The sequence below is a fragment of the Tubulanus polymorphus genome, chromosome 9 (assembly GCF_964204645.1).
Source record: "Tubulanus polymorphus chromosome 9, tnTubPoly1.2, whole genome shotgun sequence".
Taxonomy (NCBI): Eukaryota; Metazoa; Nemertea; class Palaeonemertea; order Tubulaniformes; family Tubulanidae; genus Tubulanus; species Tubulanus polymorphus.
Window position 1 is genome coordinate 5160055 of NC_134033.1, and position 14159 is coordinate 5174213.

The window sequence follows — 14159 nt, forward strand, 5'->3', positions numbered from 1 at the left end:
ACACTTCTCTCTACGTCCAGTCAGATCTTCAATCTTCAAAAAGAACATTTAATCTTGTTCATTAGATTGGTAGATGTGATTTCATTTTTAATTTATTATGATGCGGCGTACCCTCGCGAACTAATCACACTTGGCCGGAACGAAACAGGGGGTTGGAATTTCTAAATTGGAAATTAAGCACAAACTACATTTGAATAATCGGTCGAATTTACTGGGTTTTTTTAAAGATCTAAGAACATAATTGGACATTTCAGTTCCGGTTCACACTAACAATCTATCAACCAACCTGAATGGTTGGGGTTAGGCCTAACTCGTGTTGGCTGCCCAATCTAAATACATCGAGATTTGGAAATATATATATACAATAAAGGTTGAAGATCACACTGTCTCTAACCTTCTACATCTTTCAACTATAACCCTCTACATTAATAGCTGTTCCTTTGTACAAAGTTTTCTCTTATCATTGTTGAATCGATTGGTCATATTGCATGGCATTCGTAAGACCCCCAATTTTTGAGTACCCATAATTGCAATATTCAAAAGGGTACTTTTTAATTTGTCCTACAAGTATTTGGGCCATGAGAAACAAGGTTTATTTTAGGCCTAATGTGAAATATTTATTTTCATTGTGTGACAATTATGCCTACCATTACTACTGAACCTACGACTACTACTGAGCATAGCAACGGCTCATTACGAACCTATTATTTCATCTCAGATATGACACAACTGGCTAGAACTGTGTTAGCGCAATCATAGAAAGTTGATGGCAAAATCCATTAAAGAAACTCGTAAAATCATGTTTCTTTCTATCAAGAGAACAAAAAGACAAAACAGACGCTTTTATTCTTATCTGAATCTTATCTTCGGTGAGTGAGTGACGTTTACGTCTGAATTTCTTGTTTGAAGCCGTTGCAGTCGACGTATTCGGCTTCTATTTGCTGAAAAAGTATCGTAGAATTGCGTTGAATTATTACGCAAGTTCGACACGAATGCCTTTCTTACGATAAGGAACAAGTGTGCTTATGAGTAGTAAGAATTTGTGGACATTTAGAATTTTGTTCTACATCGTAATTTTCTACTTTGTCACAAGGGCCAATATTCCAATATTCTACCTGTTCCTTGTCCCTGCTACAGCCCGATGGACACGACGCAAGGAAACACGGACATATGGAATCAAACATAACGTAATAAAACTACGCAATAAATCGCGAGAGACGAATGAAATATGAGTCCCACAATCACAAGTTCAAAAGAGATTTTAAAACATAAAGAATTTATTAAAACCTCGAATTTTCGGTTTTATCCTAAAAACCACTAGTGCAATAGTGTGTGTCGTTCTTTTTACTGGTATATATACTGTGAAATGTCATAATTTTAGTCACTCTTGAGAATGGTTTTTAGGATAAAACCGAAAATTGGAGGTTTTAATAAATTCTTTATGTTTTAAAATCTCTTTCGAACTTGTGATTGTGGGACTCATATTTCATGGAATCAAACATGTTTGATCTCGCTCGGAAATATTGTCCCCGAAACCGTGTTTCCTCGTATCTCCTAAAGCCAAACGCACACGACACAAGGAAAGTGGAATGATGATGGCTGTCAGTCAACAGCCGACACGTCGTTGTTCATATTCAATAAATTACATGGTATAAAAAATTCGAAACGCGGATTAGAGTGTTTCATTCGACTACTTTCTGTCTAATGTTTCTGAGTTCGCCTACGTCGTGTCCGCCAGGCTTAAGTACGGGCCTGGGTTCGACTTTGTAGACTAGTATTATGTTTAAACCGGGGGCTAACTGAAAATGAATTAACTTAGGCCACGGGTTAAAGTCAATACCACTCTATAAAAGCGGGCCCTGGAATTTAGCTTCGTTTTAGACGCCTACACACCTTTCCACTGGCGATTTCCTCCTTCAGTTTCACCAACGCGTCGTTCAATCTGCAATCGTTGTAAACGTCTTTTCCGAACAGCGGCATCAAGTTCAGTTCCATTGTGGTGATATTACCTTTCTTGCTGTCCCGAATGATCTGAGCTTTGATGAGATATGAGTCGTCCCTGGTCATTATATTTACGACGGCGTCGTTCAAATCGATGCGAGTGACGTAACACCTACCTGCGAGAGTACCCGCTTCAATTTCAGTAACAGAAAACGAATACACGTATACAAGATGATGTCACTATTCGTGATAGGTTCCCGGTGCCCAGTTCCACACGTTTGTATGCCGTGCCCAGTTCCACATGGATGTATGTATGATTTACACAACTGTGGAACTGGATCCAGAGTCAAATTAAACCCAAACCACTGCGGAACTGGGTTCAGAGTCAAATTAAACCCACACAACTGCGGAACTGGGTTCAGCGTCAAATTAAACCCACACAACTGTGGAACCGGGTTCAGTGTCATTTTAAAGCCACACAACTGTGGAACTGGGTTCGTAGTCAAATTAAACCAACCCAACGGTTGAACTGGGTTCAGAGTCAAATTAAACCCATACAACTGTGGAACTGGGTTTTTCAAATTAAACCCACTCAACTGTGAAGTGGGTCACGTTAGTCAAATAAGAACATAGTTTTAAAAGATTACCCGTCTTTGTTTCCGTAGTGCGTTTTTCACGATTTCCCACTGAAGTTGATTGGTCATCGGCGCTTCGTCTTTTTACGTCGATCGCTACATGATTAAATCCTTCTGCTCCACTGAGTGACAGCTCGCTGGACACGCCCACAATAATCTACAATTCGAATTGGACACAAAACGAGGGATGAATTTCAGTTACATTGACATAAATGAGATTAGAGCGAAAGCTCGTGCGTCAAATAAACTAGTCACACCTAAAAAGTATTTTACCCTGCAAATCTTCTCAAGGAAATTAATAGGAAATGCACTATACTCGGGTTAATCGGTCTGGGTTACGATGTCACCAGGTTCGAATACCTGCCCGCGGCGCGAGGATCCTATTTGTAAGGTTGTCGCCGATTTCAAAGGAGATATTTCTACTTTTGAATGTACTCACGTAGAATGCGCTGACGATCAATATATTCCGGTTCATCCTGACTAACTCGCGATATCGAAAAAACAATTGATCTTCAATTTCCGCACTACAGAAATTTCAGAACCCAGTTGCACAGTTACGTATGAGCCTTTTTATCGACCAGATTAGTCTAGCCCTTTCGTGAGCGGGCCGTAATTCATATGATAAGAGCAAGTTCTAAGCTGACAACTTAAGACCAGTCTGAACTAAACTCATTTCTAGGTTTACAACCGATCTAACAACGTAAGTCTAGTTCAAAAACTTATCCTGGTCCAATAATTTATCTAACAACTTAAGCTTATTTTGGTTATATAACAACATTTCAAGAACGTTTAAGCTCATATTGGTTCAACAACGAATTCTACAACTTTAACTTGTTAGATTCGTTATTGGACCAAAAAGCAAGTCTAAGTTCAAAGACCAACAACTGGAGACCAGGGGCCGGTTGCAGTCATGGCTTAGACTTAAGACCAGTCTAAGACCAACTTAGTTCCATAACTTATCTAACAACTTTAGACCAGTCTTAAGATTTAAGACCACTTTTGGACTTAAGTCACGACTGTGCAACTGGCCCCCGAGTCTTAACTCATTCTACAGCCAATCTAACTGACTAAGCTTTTTTCGGTTCTAAAGCTAATCTTACAACTTTATTAAGCCGGATCTTAATTGTAACTGTGCGACCGGATCTGCAGCAGCTTCGACTGCCGAAAAACGATACATACAAATTCACGAAGCTCTGAAAGCCAATTGAAATAAGAACGGGCTCTAATGAACTTATGTACCAAAGCTTCGCTTCGCTTTTTCAATACGATCTTAATGAATTAATTTGTCAGCGCGGTTTTCAAAAGTCAAATCGTTTCGAGTGCTAGCAGGTGGCTAGTGCGCGCGGCGTTCAAGCTGCCACTCATCCGTCAACGAGGATCATTGTTTTCCGGAGTTCCACCAGTCATTAATCGTATAGTTTCTCGTTTGACGAAGCGGTCGGAAACAGCGAATGCCGTCGTTGTCTTATTTCTAATTAAAACGAGTTTCTATATGGACAGCCAGCTGCGTTTGCGCCCTCTGTATTCATTCCCTTATTGCTGTCAGTTATGCTGACATATTCTCGGTCAGCCGTTTTTAAACTATAGTGATTCATACTAATGTACGTATATTGTAAACACGATTCAATAAGTCTCTTACAAATCGGTAGTTTGGCTCCACTGAGAAAACTGAAGTTTATAATCAAAATCGTGCAGAAAACTAACGGCATGCATCTCACTACGCGCTGTCTCCGATCACAAGAACTCTGTCGGACTGATTTATTTCTTTCCCGATTAAATTGATAAAATATCGACGAGTCACTGATGCGCCGTACGATGATTAGCCGATTCGTCACGTTTCAAAACGCTCAGTATTTTACAACTTTAGCAATAACCGCCACGGCGTAACCGTATATTTCCTATTTTATGATCCTCCGCCTAGCACTTTAAATAACCGCTAAGATATCGCGGCTCTTTTCCTAATTAGTTATTTTCCACCACGTTTTGATGGGAGAGCAGGGGGAAAAGAAGTGAAAAATATATTTCCATATTATGGGCGTTTTGAAATGGAAGGGAACAGTAACAAAAGTGGATATAGAATTTCTCGATCGTTCGAGCGCTATTGGCAGAACAGATAAAAAAGTGTTTTGTGTCGAGGCATTACGTGGCTTTGCTTTGGGTACAGATAATTCGAGTTGTATGCGAGAAAAATTTCATCGCAGATTGTTCAAAATCAGTAATAATACAAATAAGACAATTTCGTTTTGATTTGCATTGCAAACTGTTCTAAAATTTCATTTTATGATAATTCGATCATAAATGAATTTGAGTAATCGTTCTAAAATATCATTTTAATGAGGACATATATAGAATATCTTTTATCTTCACTGTGCATATTTGAAATGTATACAGGGCCAGTCTGGTATTATCTAACCGGTGGTGCCGGTGTCCATTGAATCGCGTTATGACAAACTCATAGTTCATGTTGTGTCCTGTTATTGTCCTCGGTCTTTGAAATCATGTAATGCGTGTTCGATTTGAATTGAACCAATTCTGAGGATTAATTCTCAACATTGGTCGAATTCACCATACACGCGCATACATGTCCAGTCCTCTGGCGCGGTAAGGTGAGTGTTGAATCTCAAATGGATTTATCTATAATCTCATTTGTATATACTTTATTTCGCTTCACCTTCTTACCAATACTTTTTAAAATACTTAATCGTTTTATTTAAAATCTTTTTCAGATCAGCAATTTTTTTTTTTGATGCCAATACAACGTTTCGACTAAAACCGACACTGTTGACTCGAGACTTATCGACGAAATTCGTAGAAAGCTCCTAAAATGGGTGGTGAGTTTTCGGAGTTTACTAGTGGATATTACGGACAACGATTTTCTTGTATCGAAGCAAATCTCACAGTTCTAATCGTATTCATGGCGTTTTTTTAGATTAGCCTTTCTTCTTCGGAACTCATTGCGGTCAATGCCCCCGCCAAACCAACACGTATGCAAGGGACGGCAGTTCTTGCTTACTTCATCAGGACCTGATTGCTGTCAATTCTTGCTGACTAAACCAACAAATACGCATTGGACTGCATGCCTTCCTCACTTCTCCAGGACCTGATTGCTGTCATTTCTTGGACACTCGCTTGGACAACCCGATCCGATAGGCGATTCATCGGATCTGTGTACTGTGCCTAAGATAATCATAGCTTTTATGGGAGATACACGTTTAACTGATCGAAATAATTCACGGAGCCACATTAATGAATTGGTGAGTAGAAGTTTTAATTTTGATGTGTAGGCAACTTAAATTCGATCGGATTTAAGCTTGGTATAAACAGATTGACCCTCGGCACCGCAAAATTAGACTCCTATAACTCCTCCCTCTTAACTCGAATTGTTTGAATTTGTATGTGATAACTCGATTTTAGAACGGAATAGAGATTAATTTTTGATAAACTGTTATACTATCATTAGACGCTTTAAAACAAACGAGATGTTCGTTCACACAGCGCACAAGTTTATAAGTAGACGTATATGCTGAAGCTTGATGAATATAAATAGAAAATATCAACAGCTAAGGCCACGCAAAAATACACTTGTTTCTAGTCAGCCTTTCTTTAAAAATAATGGCGGGTTTTTATTTTGACTTCCTTTTTCGGAAAAAAAGAAAAGGCCATTTCACAAATCCCAAAGTGACGAGGTAACAATCTTTTTTCTCTCATTTTGCAAAAGGGGAAATTTAGGGCTTAACGACCTTGGGATCATGATGGAAGGCACCTCATTACCGAAATGCTCACATGCCACAGTAACAATTGAGAAGCGACCGTGAGACAAAAACATTAAAAAGTCTGATCAGTTTTGTTTTTCGCGATGCGTGCGGGAGCGTTTTACTCTTTTTAAAAGAAACTACACAGATTTCAGCATGCCAGATTTTTTCTTTTTTATCTTTTTACTGGCGAATCTTTTTTGATGCAAGCGGAAAATTAGCGTGGCCTAACAAACATTTTACGCGTAATTGCAAATATGCGTGATATAAGATTTCTAAAAAGTCATTTAGGCTAATGTTTCAAACGTGAATACGACAGGTTCGCTTTATAATTGATCGAAGTTTTTCCAAAAAAGAAAACCACATATATTTTACGGCTGATTTTCTAGTTTAAATCCTAGAATAAGGCACTCTTAATTTGAATATGTAAACCGTAGGTTGATCGTCACTAGGAAAATTTAAATTCAATAGTTGTCGAAGGTTCTGGTTAATCATTTTCAAATCTATGGATATGCAATAAGTGGCTAGTTGATTAGTTGTTAGATTTTTGCCCTTTGGGTATATTCAGGCGAGCGAAAATAGGGTCAGCGTGTTCTAAATAACGGAACTTGCTGATCAAACGGGCAGCAGGTTTTAGTAGAATCATCAATGATGTTACTAACTATCGGAAGTGCTTCTCCCTAAAAACATTACAGTATTGTACATGTGAGCTGCAGTTGATTAGTTCTTTTCCTGAATTCAATGTGTTTATCATTAATCCATCTATCTATTCGGCTTCAACTTTCATGAAAATTTAAGTTAAATCAAAAAAAATTGTTAATTATCACAATAACACCAAATCTATCATAGAAAGTGACGCAACGTTTGTGAACGAGTTTTTCTAGTAACTTACTCACCGATCAAGTAACAAATGTTTCCCTGCCTATTTGTCTAACAACAGTAAATTGAATTCATCGATAAAAGTAGAAATGTCAGATTCATGGCAATTGGACAAAATCTAATCGATATATCTATTGGTGCATTGGTTCTAAAATTTGAGTTCCGATCCAAAAAGAGAATTTCTCAAATAATTTAAGTTGGGAGTTTCATGATATGATCCATATATCCATCGGAAATAGCAAAATTGGATTAACTGACAAAATATCTTGACATATGATGATCGGGTTTGACTATTTCATGGAATGGCTTCTTATTGTAATATAATATCATAAAAATGTACGGTTCCTCCGAGTTCGGAGATCGTGGCGTTTTACTACAAAGAGTTGTTCTAAAAGAACGCAACAGATGTCGCCTTCGCTAATCTACACTTGTCGTAGAGTTTTTTTAGGAGACTTATGAGGCCAGCTCGGTGGGCGCAGGGCGGCGCTCCGGCCAACTGACGGATTCGGGTTAAAAACGGCTGTTGCTCTGCAGGTCAAAGTTGATCTAGCGCAGCTATATTAACGTTGTATCGGGCCAGTTCCCTGGCGACAAGCGCCGTTTCTGGTCTATTGGATCAGTGTTCGCACGTTCCATGTGCCGAATTTGATCAATGTATCTTTCTTTGGTCGACCGCCAGGTGGGGATTCCTGCCAGCCGCGGTTTGCTGGCCAGGTGAAGATGAAGCAGGCTATGTTTGAGACACCTTTTCTAGTCCCTTCGCCAGCAGAGGGGTGAGCAGAGTGGATCCTGAAAATCAGGGCTGCTCAGACACTCAGGGGGCTGTCGACCTCCATTTTTGCTTCATTCCATTGAGAGAGCGACCCTATGCCCTATCGATACTTTGGAAATTCTTGTGTTCCTAGAGTAGGTAAGTGAAGTGTGAAGCCATCCGAAATAGTCAAACCAATACAGTTTGTGATAGCGAGGGTCCATCTGTAATGCAGTTATCAATCAATGTCTAGGAACCATGGGCCCCTTCAGACATTTACCATTTTATGCATTGGTTCAAATACTGTTTCGAATCAATCATATTAGACACGCTGATTGTAGTGATTTTTTCTTGCTATAGCGGTTTAATTTTCTTGCTGAACGCTAAAAGATTGTAGACGTGTCTAAATGTTATCCGTCATAACCGTCTTTTGACTTGGAAAATTTTGCTTTTAATCAATCAATCAGGGGTCAACACTAAATACCCTGCGCCTCACCACTGTTGACGGTGCCCGCGTCACGCATGGGTGAACACTAAATACCCTGTGCCTCTCCACTGTTAACGGTGCTGGCGTCACGCTTGGATGAACACATGTCTCCCTACTGTTGACGGTGCCGGCGTCACGCTTGGGTGAGCACTAGATACCCTGTGCCTCTCCACTGTTGACGGTGCCCGCGTCACGTGTGGGTGAACACCTGTGCCTCCCTACTTTTGACGTAGCCGGCGTAACGGTTGGGTGAACACGGTGCCCGCGACACGCATGGTTGAACACTTAATTTGGTTAGACACTCCCTACTGTTGACGGTGCCGGCGTCACGCTTGGGTGAACACATGTGTCTCCCTACTGTTGACGGTGGGTGAACACTAAATACCACGTGCTTCTCCACTGTTGATAGCGGTTCCGGCATCACGCTTGGGTGAACACTAAACACCCTCCCTACTTTTGAAGTTGCCGGCGTAACGGTTGGGTGAACACGGTGCATGGTTGAATCACTTAAAACCCTGTGCCTCTCCACTGTTGACGGTGCCGGCGTCACGCTTGGGTGAGCACTAGATACCCTGTGCCTCTCCGCTGTTGACGGTGCCCGCGTTACGTGTGGGTGAACACCTGTGCCTCCCTACTGTTGACGGTGCCGGCGTCACGCTTGGGTGAACACATGTGTCTCCCTACTGTTGACGGTGGGTGAACACTAAAATACCACGTGCTTCTCCACTGTTGATGGCGGTTCCGGCATCACGCTTGGGTGAACACTAAACACCCTGTGCCTCTCCACTGTTGACGGTGCTTGCGTCACGCGTGGGTGAACACCTGTGCCTTCCTGCCTCCTAAATACCACGTGTCTCTTCACTGTTGGTGGCAGTGCCGGAATCACGCTTGGGTGAACACTAAATACCCTGTGCCTCTCCACTGTTGACGTGGCCCGCGTCACGCGTGGGTGAACACATGTGCCTCTAGACTCTAGATTTACACTTGCCGCAGTTTTGAACAAAAACAGAACAGAATGGTTTCCACAGTAATTATATTCAGAATCTGCCATCAAGAATGCTGTCCTATTTCCTTGCTGAATCCCACTCGTTGCTGGAGACCAGAAAGGCCATCACGTCTTCATTTATTCAGCTCACTGAGAAAGTACAATCAACATAGCTTAAGTCTTCTTTGTTGGGAGAATCGTTAAGATGATGATTTAGTGTTAAGTCTGGTAAACGAGGGATCATCTGTTGGTCGGAAATAGCAAAAACCAGGCTAGTGAAAAGTCCATTTCCGTCATGAATTCGCCGGTGGGCCGGAGCGCCATCCTGTGCCCACCGAGCAAGTCTACTGAAAAAACTCTACGACAAGTGTAAATTAGCAAAGGCGACATCTGTTGCATTTTCAAAACCACCATTCGTAGTAGCCACAATCTCCGAACAACCCGGAAACTAACACATTCATAACAGTATTACAATAAGAAGCCTTTTCGTGAAATAGTCAAACCCAAACTTCATGGGACCGTTATATCGACCCTGGACCAATCAGATATTTCATTCATAATTTCAGGCAAGCAGACGATCTACACTAATTAGAATCAAAGATTTAGAACAAAATTGCCATTGTGTTTATTGAATACGACCACCTTCACTAGCCTATAGCTCGAATACTCTTAGGTGCTGTATCAATGTCTATGGTTGGAAACACCTATAATCTCGGAAACAATTTATTCGGAATATTATGATTCTACCGTTATCCGAGTTTGCTGTAACGAGGATTCACGCTGTAGCGAGGATTACACGCGACCTAACCTGAGTTCCCTATACAACAAACAGGTAAAAATCGTTTACTCACCAATTATTGAATGTAGTTTCATGGATCATTACGATCTTTTCCTAGTTATCTTCTCCTTCTAGGAGATATGACATCCAGATACAGCCCTAAGATCTGTCCGGTCCAGGTTGGTTTAGTCAGCAAACATCGAAAGCAATGATTGGGTCCCGAGGAAGTGAGGATTGAAGTCCACTAAGTACTTGTTGCTTTAGTTACCACGCAATGACAGCAATCGGGTCCTGAGGAAGTAGAGCTTCTCTGAAAAAGACCAAAAAAAATCATCACCGTTATGATTTTTAATTTGACTTGATACATTGTAGTCTGCTATATGCGGTATTAAACATATTCACCCACCACCAATTTCTGTATGGAGCATCATGGGTTATTTTGAAAATGTTTGGGGTCAATTAGTGTCAGTTTAGTCAGCCTCGAGGTGAGAAAAGCTGATCCGAAACAGAAAACAATTCCATATTTAACAAGTTTTGATTCTGACTGGAATAAATATTCTTCCTGTCGGTTTAGTCAGCACAAATTGGCAACGTTAGCAGGAATGCCTTATCTAGAAAAGCAACCAATGGTTCAATCAGATTTGACGCTTATTTGTTATATCCAGTTTTGAACACCAAACAGTTAGGCTTTTTACTTAGATTTCTTGGAGTAAGGATTTCTGCAAGAAAAATATTGGGAGGGCAGAGGAAAAAAAATTTAAAAAAGTTTTCCTAACAATACGCGTTTTAAAATGAAACGGAAGAGGACAGAAAATTACAATTTTTGGAACTAAAATTTCCGAGTAGTACTTTCCGAGTAGTTTTATTCCAATTTGGATTTATCGCCAATGGTTTTTCTATACGACCCGGCCCTGCGGTATTTCATTTAGCCACTGGCGAAATCCATCTTTTTACGTCATAGCAGACCCAAAAATGCAGCTATGCGGGGCAGGTGGGTGGGATTCCCACCATAGGAAAGGGTAAGTACTACTCGGAAGTACAAATTTTAGTTTCAAAAATTGTAATATTTCCGTCGAGTACTGTACCCTTTCCTATGGGTTTTGCTAGACTAGCCTAGCACAAGGATGGTGGGAAAGGTAAATAGAAAAACCACCGCTCAAACGCAAGGTAAAAGAGCACTTACCCAAGCACGGAATGGAGCACTGTAGCACAGGGAAGACCGGTTGGCCACAGTGAGTCCGTCCAGCTCAGGGGTCCCCTCCCTGTTCTACGCTAAAGAGTCCGATCCGAAAGAACGGACACATTGAGCCATAACAACAGGACCGAGTGATGCTAATGAGCACAACTGGCCTGAAACATCCCGTAAATAAAATGACGTGGATGTCGATGGAGAATTCCAAAAGGCGGCCCGACAGACTTCTTCGAACGGAGCACCTGAAAAGGCTGCGCAGGAAGTAGCCAAAGACCTCACTTGATGAGAAACAACTCCCTCCGAGGAAAGATTCTCTTTCAATAAAATGTCCTTGATCAGTGAAGAGACCCATCGGGCAACTGTGTCCCGAGAAATATCACTCTTCAGGTGATCCAGCAGCGGAATAAATAACCACTCCCGCGAACCCCTTTGTGGAGCAGAGCGATCTAAATAGAAACACAACGCCCGGACAGGACATAATGTCCTGTCCAGAAGACCAGGTTCCACTCGATGTTGTAGGGCTTCAATTCGCCATTGACGACCAACCGAGCCTGGCCGTTGGTTCTTTGCCAAAAACTCCAAAGCAGGCCGCAGCGAAACAAATTCCTTCGCTGGGCCGAAGACATTATTATGACCTTGTCGCACTGGAAGCGCGTGAATCTCAGAACGACGGGCCGAGCAAGCCAAGAACAGCAAGCATTCAGTCTTTTTTGACAAATTCGCAAATGGCGATGCAGAAAGAGCTTCAAATGGAGCCTCCATTAATATCTTCAAAATTACAGACAGATTCCATGGTGGAACTATCCTCGGTACCCGAGGCCGGTAAACAGAAAACCCTGCAACAAGCTGGGATATCCGATGATCCCCTGTTACATTTGGTCGTCCAGAAGCACGCAATGTATGCGGAGTGGTAACCTTTAATAGTTATAACCTGCAAACCTTTTACTACAAATAGATGCAGTAAAAATCTGCCAATTGAGCTACAGAGGGTGAGCATGGATCAATTTCCCCTGCAGCACACCAATCCGCAAAATGACCCCATTTGGCATCGTAAATGGTACTTGTTGATGGCCGCTTAGATCCTGCGATAAAAGAGGCAGCCTGTTCCGAAAAGCCTAAAGCTGACAAGGATCGCTGGACAATTGCCAGGCGAGTAGATTTAAGCAGTGGCTGTTTGGGTGACGCCGAAAGTTCCCCTGAGACAGAAGCGATGATAAATTCGGAAGAATCCTGGGGTTGTCGAATTCGCCGGTGGGCCGGAGCGCCGTCCTCTGCCCACCGAGCTAACCTCCCGAGTGTTCTGAGAAGGCGACATCTGTTGCGCTTTTCAGAACCACCCTTCGTAGTAGCCACAATCTCCGAACAACCCGGAAACTTACACATTAATAACAGTATTACAATAAGTAGCCATTCCGTGAAATAGTCAAACCCAAACTTCACGGGACCGTTATATCAACCAGTTATAACCCGGCTTATCGTCCTTGACCGATCATATATTTTATTCATAATTCCAGGCAAGCAGACGATCAAAACTAATTTGAATCAATGATTTAGAACAAAATTGTCTTATGTTTAATGAATACGACCACTTTCCCTATCCTTTAGCTCGACTACTCTCAGGTGCTGTATAAATGTCTATATAAGGTGCATGCATGGGTGAACACTAAAAACCCTGCGCATCGCTTCTGTTGACGGCGCCGGCGTCACGCATGGGTTAACACGAAATGCCCTGTGCCTCCCCACTGTCATAGCCAACTTTTACAATCAGTTCGTTTAATGGACAGTTTTAGCATTATTTGAGCGTGATTTAGTTTTCCTATTTTCATGCGATTTATTTTGTAGGGTACCAATGATGTCAGGAAATCGAGGACTCGTGGCCCGAAGATGTGCAAGGTTTAAAAATGTCTATGGTTTCAAACACCTATAATCTCACACAGTTTATTCGGAATCTGAGTCTCCGTATCCGAGTATGCTGTAACAAGGATCCATCTGTGTTTAAAAGAGTTTACACGCGACCTAATCTAAGTTCCCTACACACAACAAACAGCTAAAATTGTCTACTCACCAATTATTGAATGTAGTTCCATAGATTATAACGACCTTTTCCATGACATCCAGGCTACAGCGCAAAGATCTGCCCTGTCCCGGTTGGTTTAGTCAGCAAGCACCGAAAGCAATGATCGGGTTCCAATGGATGTGAGGAAAGTGAGTCCAATGAGTTTTTGTTGGTTAGGTCCAATTGACGCATTGACAGCAAGCAGGCCCCATTAAGCGAGGAAGGCAATAAGTCCACTACTGTTGGTTAAGTCCAGCACGCACTGACAGCAATTAGGTCCCGAGTAAGCGAGGAAGGTCTGAAGTTCACTAGGTATTTGTTGGTTAAGTCCAGCACGCACTGACAGCAATCAGGTCCCGGGTAAGCGAGGAAGGTCTGAAGCTCACTAGGTATTTGTTGGTTAAGTCCAGCACGCGCTGACAGCAATCATGTCCTGAGGAAGTAGAGCTTCTCTGAAAAAAAAACACATAATAATAGCAACGTTAACAGGAATACCTTATCTAGAAAAGCTGGTTCAATCAGATTTGACGCTTATTGAAGTTTGTTACATCCAGTTTTGTACAACAAACAGGCTTTTTACTTTGATTACTTGGAGTACGGATTTTTACAAAAAGCTAAGTGGGAGGGCAGAGGAAAAAACAGTTTTCTTTACAATAGGCGTTTTGAAATGAAACGGGACAGGACAAAAATACGAATAATTTTC

General features: G+C 41.6%; 1 protein-coding gene and 1 long non-coding RNA gene across 2 annotated transcripts; one reads left to right on the plus strand and one right to left on the minus strand.

The window, feature by feature from the left end:
• Positions 1-844: 844 nt before the first annotated feature.
• LOC141910482 (uncharacterized) lies at positions 845-3051 on the minus strand. The gene is made up of 4 exons (XM_074801173.1): positions 3016-3051; positions 2589-2733; positions 1894-2117; positions 845-941 (listed from the first exon to the last, which is right to left on the minus strand). Exons 1-4 carry the CDS (start codon positions 3049-3051, stop codon positions 885-887), a joined length of 462 nt encoding a protein of 153 aa, XP_074657274.1. The 3' UTR covers positions 845-884.
• Positions 3052-5164: 2113 nt separating this feature from the next.
• Positions 5165-10534, plus strand: LOC141911285 (uncharacterized). Its single transcript, XR_012619997.1, has 5 exons — positions 5165-5182; positions 5303-5407; positions 5506-5830; positions 9997-10262; positions 10344-10534. It is a non-coding gene; the product is annotated as an uncharacterized LOC141911285 (long non-coding RNA).
• Positions 10535-14159: the final 3625 nt, after the last annotated feature.

Excerpts from the sequence above, each read along its gene's own strand:
- LOC141910482 (XM_074801173.1), bottom strand. The coding sequence starts at position 3,051 with ATGAACCGGAATATATTGATCGTCAGCGCATTCTAC. Across the intron at positions 2,118-2,588 it reads CACTACGGAAACAAAGACGG|GTAGGTGTTACGTCACTCGC; the intron begins GTAATCTTTTAA and ends GTACTCTCGCAG. Across the intron at positions 942-1,893 it reads AGGAAATCGCCAGTGGAAAG|CAAATAGAAGCCGAATACGT; the intron begins GTGTGTAGGCGT and ends ATACTTTTTCAG.